The 8,812-nt window shown below is 41.5% G+C and overlaps 1 protein-coding gene across 1 annotated transcript; it reads right to left on the minus strand.

The window, feature by feature from the left end:
• Nucleotides 1-192: 192 nt before the first annotated feature.
• On the minus strand, nt 193-7,842 carry nsun5 (NOP2/Sun RNA methyltransferase 5). The gene is made up of 10 exons (XM_072658348.1): nt 7,623-7,842; nt 5,570-5,689; nt 5,278-5,449; nt 5,083-5,191; nt 4,825-4,963; nt 4,021-4,136; nt 3,742-3,920; nt 1,794-1,995; nt 979-1,137; nt 193-862 (listed from the first exon to the last, which is right to left on the minus strand). The coding sequence occupies exons 1-10, from the start codon at nt 7,713-7,715 to the stop codon at nt 703-705; spliced, it is 1,449 nt and encodes a 482-aa protein (XP_072514449.1). The 5' UTR covers nt 7,716-7,842; the 3' UTR covers nt 193-702.
• Between the last annotated feature and the right edge of the window lie 970 nt (nt 7,843-8,812).

Genomic DNA, 8,812 nt, shown 5'->3' on the forward strand with positions numbered 1-8,812 from the left:
GCTGGTATTTTACTGAATCCATCCTTTTTTTTACCAGTGAAACATTTCCTATGATACTGCCTTGAACACAAGCCCAAAGAATGATTGCTCCACCCACATGCATAACAAGCCTTTTTCCTAACAATGGCTTGAAACCAGCATTCCCAAACTTTTACCTGGTGCCCCCCAGAAAAAGAATACACTAATCTAAAATATTGTAAAGAATGGTCCATCTATAATTATATGCATTTCTACACACTCAACTATTTACAGGAACCTATTTTGACCATGGGTGCCGGTACGTTTACATGCCACTGTATATACTACGACTGGAACATTGAAAAACAAACAATGTATTGTAAAATTAATATTAATTATTATTTTTGCCATATTATCCACCATTACTTGCCCTTAAATGTTTTAGTACATCATTTTTAGCTCTAAAAGATTAAAAAATTATAATAAAATAGTTGAAATAATACAGTTCAGATATAAATTATGAAAGTTTCCAAATGACACCCAGCCCCATGTAATACAGAATCTTCCAGCTTTGCTTTCTCAAATTGTATCAATCTCTACATAAACATGCCAAATCTGCTGGCTGCAAGAATGAACACTCACTGAAGAACATTCAAAAAACACATATCGTCAAACATGGCTTTATGAAACATAAAAAAAAACACCATATTGCATCATTCATATTCCAAAAAGTAAAACAGAATTTTAGGATTCTTGCTTTTTGTGCTTCTTTCTGTTCCTCTTCTTTTTCTTTGTTGGGGAATGCTGAGGTTGTTCCACAGAAACCTCACTGTTGGCTTGCTCCGTTTGCTCCTCCTCACCACCACCACAAAGTTCACTCGTGTCCAAGTCCATGGACGATGTCCTGTGACAAGAAGTCATGCTCATCAGACTCGCTAAAGACTTTTTTTTTTATTTAAAACACTTGCACACGACCGTTCACCGGTCATTTGCGTCATGGCAAACGTTTGTGCAACTTACACAGAGACATGGAGGCTTTCACCATTGCTTGGAGTGGACTGCCTTTCCAGCAATGCTACAAAGAAACCATGAGTGAGGGTTTGTGAAGTGCTGGCTCGCAGACACTGGGTCAAAGGCACGTGGCCCCGCTCAGGCCACTGAGGAAAAAGATGCACTAATCTGCAGGAGAAGATGTGACATGAAAACGTTTTTAGAAACACAACAGACGTTCAGAATCTGTTCAGAAGTTCACAAGACTCCATAATTAGGGTTAAAACCTAAAGTTACTCATTAGCAACAAACTCCAATTATGTAAATTAGTGAACACTGTGCCAGCAACGATTTAACCCTCAGGAGCCTAGGAATGAGCTGCTGCATCAAATTTAATGTTTCTTAATGTTTCTATTATCTTATAATACAATAATTCCATGCAGAAATATGGTTTAAACATTTCCAGAATCTGTAGAGCCCACCCTCTCCAGATCATATGGGATTTACGAAGCTGTGAAGACATGTCGAGATACTCGTCTCTGCCCCCCTCTCACCCCGTGGATAACCTGACGCTCATCTGTAATAGGTGAATTTGCATGTCTGACTATGGTTTTTGGTTAAACTGACCAATGGACACTCGTCTCCTGCTTCTCACAGTGTTTAACTGGTGTATTTGAGTGTCTGTGAAGCTAAGACTCTGATAAACTAATTTCAAGCACCAAAACTGAAATTTCTTTTTTTTTTGGTCAGTATCTCGTCACAGTGTGTTCTAGCTCACATGGCCTCTATGGGCTATATGCAAGTGCCTTAGACTTAGGGTTAGTAATGGGATTTGAGATCTTTACCTGAAACCAGGGTTTTTCTGAAGGCAAGCAGAAACAACCTCCTCATTCTCCTGGGAGTGGATAGAGCAGGTAGAGTAGACTACACGCTGGAGCTGAGGAAACTGCAGAGCGTGGTTCAGACAGCGCAGCTGAAACGCAGCCAACGCCTGCAGACGTTCACCATCCCGCTCCTCTGAGCCTCCATCAGGCAGGCACACCATTCCTTTGGGAATCATAGCTGTAACAATAAATGTCTGACCACCAAAAAGCTGCAGTAATATTCTCACACGCTGCTGTAAGGTGGTAGTAACTTCAGGCTCTTCAGGATCATGCATTGGCACGAGGAAGAACAGGCTATAAATACCTGCAGGGTGTGCGACAGGATTCATAGATGGAGAAGAGAAGGTACAGTGCAGCGAATGTCTCGTCCGATGTGTGGGAAATGGGTCACAAAGATGATAAGAATGATTGGCAAATAGGAGTGGTTGCATTTGGGCACACCAAAGGTCATAGTGTGAAGGAAGTAACTGCAGTAATTTGCAGGTGTACCGAAGCGTACGGTCATACGGGTCTACCTGCAGTGGCAAACATCCCAGTCTACTCGTCATTCTTGAGCAGAAGTAAGCCAAGGCCTCTTGCGTGCCATTCTGCTCTGTATGTTCATAGTATGCAGTTCCCTGCAGAGTGTGTTTTCAGAAACGGATCTGCGTTGACTTCTGGAAGCAATTCTTGCCTGGAAGCGAAGTGGTTTTCATTCAGAAGTTGTGAAACACACTGGCGGCCCCTGTCTATCAGTTTACAGTTTTACACAAACCAAACTCCAGCGCATCATCAGGACAGCAGAGAGGATCATAGGATGTAACCTGCCATCACTTCAGCAGATCTACTCCAGCAGGATGAGGAAGCGGGCTGGCAAGATTACATCTGACCCCTCACATCCTGGACACCTCCTCTTCCAGACACTCCCCTCGGGTAGAAGACTGCGGTCCATCAAAACCAGCACAACACGTCATGCTAACAGCTTCTTCCCCAGAGCTGTAGCGCTCCTCAATCACAGTGGTCACCTCCCACTGTAAACCTCTAAACTTACAACTGAACTGTACCAAACCGGACTGAACAGTTATTTGCACTCTGCCTATTTTGCACTATGACTATTTGCACACCTGTACAGATGTCCTTTTCTTTTCGGTAAATATATTTTTCAGCTCTTTATTACCTTTATTACCTTTAGTACTTTCTACTTTTTTTTTTTTTTTTTTTTTTTTTTTTATTTATCCCCTACCCTATTTATTGTTTAGTGTCATTTTCCTTTAGTTTAAGACTGTGTTCTGCGTTTCTTTGTTACTTGTCATGCGTGTTGCTCTCACCAAGACAAATTCCTTGTATGGGTAACATACTTGGTGAAATAAAGAGATTCTGATTCTGATTCTGATTCTGATTTAGCCACAATTCTATTGAGAATTTCCTGTAGACTGGGTGGGATTTCTGCCACTGCTGGTAGATCCGTATGACCATACACATCGATACACCTGCAAATTCAGCTAGTTCCTTCACACATTGGCCTCTTTTTTGCCAATCATTACCGTCTGCTTTGCGACCCATTTTCCACACATTGGATGAGACATTCACTGTACCGTACCTCCTCTTCTCCGTCTAAGAATCCCCCCACACACCCCACATGTCCCAACATCCTCGTACAACAGCATCTTTACCAGCACCTTAAACACACAGGGGGACTCCAGGGAGCTTACATCTCTATTACATACATTGTTCTTTAAGGAACCAAATGTAGTATGGCATCACGCAAGGTGAGAACTGCACCAGTGGTACTCAATCCCTGGATCCAGATGCAATTATTGAATTCAGGACTTCCAAATGAGACTCCAAAAGAGACTCTGTATCTGGGAAATGCCACCTTTCCCTTTATCCTGTAACAGTTATCAGTAATATTAATACAATAAAACATTACCTGATCCGCTGCATGACGGGTCGAGCAGCACATGCTTCACCTCCTTGTACTCCGGGGAAAGTGGATCGACCTTGAGAAAATCCTGATTGGCCAACTGCTGACATGTGACCCCAGCACGGAGGAGAAGGGTGCTCATGGTTGACAGGCGCTTTGCATCAAGATCGAAAGCAAACAGCTTCCTGAATGGATACATGAAAATCATGGATAATGGATCATATATTACAAAGCTCTCTGACTTTCAACAATATCTTACCAAAAAAAAATCACATCTAGCCATACCCTTTATTTTTCATAATGGCAGCCAGGTGGCTGGTTTTGTTCCCAGGAGCAGCACAAGCATCAATTACATGGCCTCCAACTGGGGGGTCCAGGAGGTATGCAGGTAGACAGCTGGCCTACACAAATGAAGAAGAAGAAGAAGAAGAAGAAAAAATGTATATTAACTAACAGCCACACTAAAGCAGTGGTCAGCCATGGCTAGCAGTTTGGTGATCAATAACTTAGACCTGCCAAATAGGGTCACTTAAGGTCACTTAAGCTTCAAGTTCTGTTTTTTTTAAAATATTTTTTCATTGTAATAAAACAAATAAACCAATCAGTGCCAATACTACTAGTGCTAGGAAGCTAAAGGTCACATGAAGTCACATTAAGTGAGCCATTTTTTCGAATGGCTGCTAATGCAACGTCAATATACAGCTGAACGCACTTGAACACTAACAGGTTAACTGCCAGTTCGGTTACACCAGCTAACAGACGCCCATATTGACTACCAACACCCAAAGAGTGATGGTGGGCGAGGGGGTGCCATCCTACCAACCCAACAAGAGCAAGACCAACTGTGCTCTCTCTCTCTCTCTCTCTCTCTCTCTCAGTGTTTTACTTTATACTAAATAAGCAGCAGAAGCAGACTGCCGCTTTATTTGACTTTAAATACAAAATAAAATAAAATAAGTGATGTTATTTTTGTTTTTATCACATTTTTGTCTTCATCAAAGACCATTTTCATAAAAAAATTTTAGAAATGAGATTAAAACTACATGCAGAACAAATCCCTGTCCCATTCAATGTTATTAAGTCTCGCACCTTGTCTTGCAAAATGATGTGGCCTGCTTTATACAGGTAATGATCATGGAAGTCCATCTTTGCACTGAACACCAGAAGATCTCTGAGGTGCACATCAACCATAAACGCCTTCCCAGAGAGACGGCTTAGATCCTCGATCCTGAAGGGACACAAGAACAAAGGTCAAAAGGACATACAGAGAAGACCTTTCTTTAGTTAGCTCAATACTATGGTCACAGGTGTGTCATAAGAGGAAGATGAATAACGGCCTGGACTAACCGGCTTGCTGTCCCTTGATATGTATACCCCTCTCTCTTCAGGTAGTCAATGACGTCCTCCATAGTGGTCTTCAGTGTGTTGACACGAACATACCGTGGAATACCACGAGCTGTGGAAGTACAACACACACTCATTTACTCAGCATTTAGCCAGTAAAATACACAGCTGAACCCTGCTGAACTCAAGCTGACAAACCATTGGCGTCTTGCACGCTGGGAGGGAGCAGGTCCTCATTTCTGCTCACTTTCTGCTTTACTTTCATTCGAGCCAAAGCAGCCTGCAGTCTGGAGCGATGCTTCACCATCATGGCCTTCCAAGCCCCTCCGCATTTTAACCCTCGACCGAAGAGCAAGTCATAGACCAACACCTAAAGACACGAGCAACAGGTCAGACATAGAAGGAGTCTTGAAAGAGGACAGTGAAACAAATCCAACAGCAATTACTGCAGCTTAGAATTCTTTTGAAGAACCCTACTGGAGAAGCATACCTTTGCTAAATTAAATCGGAGTTTGGTCTCCTTCAGAAGTTTGGTACTCTCAATAATCTCCTGGAGCACAGACGAATACTTCTGAGTCTCACACACCAGAGCAAAGAGCTGTTTTATATTCTGAAAAGGAAAAAAAAGCATAAATGAAGAATGAAAATGATGGAAACAGTACAGCTCTGCTGCATATGCAACAGATTAGTGGTGCTGGCTACCTTCTCTAACTAACTTCTGAGGTTGGTAATGCTCAAATACTGACACTTCACTAGGGTTGTGGCAAGTGATCACACTAACCACAAATTTTTCCATGCACATTTTCATATACATGTCCATTTACCACATGAGGATTCCACACTAGCAGACAACAGCAGCACTTTAGGTAAATATAGGTGCTTTGCATTATATATTGTGCGCCCTTGGTAGAAATACTGGTGTGCATAGACCCAAAGTTGTTACACAAACCATAGCATGTCATGATGACTTTCCTAAACAAAGGTGAAGAGGTTCTGTTTCTGATGACAGTCGGCTTGCTCACACATTTCTAAAGCGTGAAAATGTGCTTTAAAGGATAAAGGAGACCTTATTGTGATTTGCATCATGTGTGGTACATGGGGTGGAATGAAATTGTGATCGTAAGGTCCCAGTTACAGCCAAAGAGCAATTATTGAATAAATAAAATAATGAAAAGGGTAGACATACATAGGGAGCGTGGGAAAAGTAGAGAAATGTGTATAAAAATGAATTCATTTAAAGAGTAGCAGCAATATGATAACAGTACATGAAAGGAGTGTAGCAGCATGAATGAATAAGTAGCAGCAACATAATAAAGTGTCCAAATGTAATAAAAACAAATGGGTAACTTGCATTTTGCTCTATTAGCTAAAGTTAAAGACTCTAAACTCAGGTTCACTCTCACTTATCACCAAATCAAATGTCTCCAAATAGAATTCCATTAGTTGACAAGTAAGGCACACATTTAATAAGATATTATAAGGTTAAATTACAAGGAACTTTCCCAAAGATCTTCCTAGGAAAGTCCAGTAGCTTTCACTGGTTTAAAAAAAAAATAAAAGCCTTGTTGGATTTGGAGTTTGAATTTTTTGCTTTTTAACCACAGGGCACTGATAGCGGCAACATTCAAAAATTCACTTCTGTCATAGAGAACTCCAGCTTTGACAGAAGGCTTCCTAACATGGGCACGATGAAGAATACACACTAACGCAAGACATTAGACGTCTGTAATGGGTGTGTTAAAGGTTCTCAAGGTTCACATATTCAGGCATGTTTTTCAGAGGTTACCAAGGGCTTTGCTATGGCACTTTCAGAGAGGCTCCAGCTCCATACATGTACATTATTAGTTTAAATATATTCTGAGTCTTTATTATTAAGCCATCACGTCAACACTCATTCTCTATTATAGCAGCTCCATGTACCATACAGGAGCACTCTGTGGGTCTAGAATTACAGACTGTCTCCATCTGTTTTTCTGTATACTTTCTTATTAGCCTGCTTTTACACCTGTTTTTTTAATGCTCAGGACCCCACAGGACCACCACAGAGCAGGTAGTATTTGGGTGGCAGGTCATTCTCAACACTGCAGTGACTCTGACATGGTGGTGGGTCAGAAGTGTGTGCTGCGATGGTACGAGTGGATCAGACCCAGCAGTGCTGATGGAGTCTTTAAACACTGTCCACTCACTGTCCCCTCTTTTAGACCCCTATCTAGATGGTCCACCTTGTAGATACAGTCAGAGATAGAAGCTCCTCTGTTGCTGCAGTTTGTTGATCTATTTAAGTCGTATTAGAGATGTAACTTACCTAAGAACTACCTAACTATAAATATACACTGATATCCAATCTCACCATTTTAATCCATTTCATCAACAGGAGTTGTGTGTGTTTTTTTTTTTTTTTTTACTTATGCCGGATGGGCATGAACCCCCCCCCCCCCCCCCCCCCCCCCTCTAGTACGAGCTCAAGCCCCTGGTTATTAACCTTTAGTGACACCCCTAATCGTTAACCCACATGTAGTGTTAAGGGTGATAAAGCTCGTTACCTGGAATTTACTGTCGTAAACCAACGTTTTCACAACTCCCTTCTTCTGCTCCACTTTATCCAGGATCTCTGCAGCCTTCGTGTAAAGTGCCATGTTCTCCCACCACCGCTTTACGCCAATCTCAGTAAAACTACGATTGCTGTTTCTCCAGATCTCATTTACACACGTTTTCAGAACCGATCTGTTTCCTCATGAGAGAGCCATGCTTTCCTTACTGGAGCCAGCTACTTTTCGGCAGCGTCAGCGCGACGCTTTACGGCCTAGCAGTGCTGGCGACTCGCCGCTAGAGGGAGACAAACGCCCTAGTGATTAGTACAGCAAGCGTGTGTGTGTGTGTGTGTGTGTGTGTGTATATATATATATATATATATATATATATATATATATATATATATATATATATGTGATTATGATTAATTATATATAATAATAATAATAATAATTATTATTATTATTATTATTATTATTATTATTATTATTATTATTATTAATATTAATAAAGAGTGTGAGCAGTGAGCAGCCACTTCAGCAAATGGGAAGCAGTCCTTCCTCAGCTGGAGAAATGCCTTTTTGAAGAGTCCAGGAGAGCACATTTGGTGTGTATGAAATCCATACTTTTGATTAGTTGAACATACTTTGTGGTCACAAAAGCAATCAATAGTTTATTGTGTTGAGCGATGTCTAAAAATATATAAGAAAGGGATGCCATGACGCACAACAGGAGATCATCAGAAGATCATCAGGAGATCACAACTTCAACCCTGACGATGCCACAGCCATCCATCACCTCATTCTATACATTTCTTCACAGGCTGTTTTTGTTACAGTGTGTGTAGGACTGACTGTCCTGTATCACGCCTGGGCTGATACACTCTTTATAATCTTTCTTCAGTGCAAATGGGCAGGGCTGAACTACTGCAGGGTCAGTGGCAAGGGCTAAACTGCTGTGGGCTGAAAGAGCAGGGCTTATCAACTAGGCTGAATGGTCGGGGCTAAACTTCTGTAGAGTAAATAGGCAGAGCTGAATTGGTGTTGGGTGAATGACAGATGTAAACTACAGTAGGCTGAATGGGCACGGCTAAACTACCATAGAGTGAATGGGCGGAACTAAACTACAGAGGCTGAATAGGCAGGGTTATTCAACTGGACGGCTATGGTCTGTATATGGGTCGGATGAATTGAGAATGGAA

The sequence above is a fragment of the Salminus brasiliensis genome, chromosome 16 (genome assembly GCF_030463535.1).
Source record: "Salminus brasiliensis chromosome 16, fSalBra1.hap2, whole genome shotgun sequence".
Taxonomy (NCBI): Eukaryota; Metazoa; Chordata; class Actinopteri; order Characiformes; family Bryconidae; genus Salminus; species Salminus brasiliensis.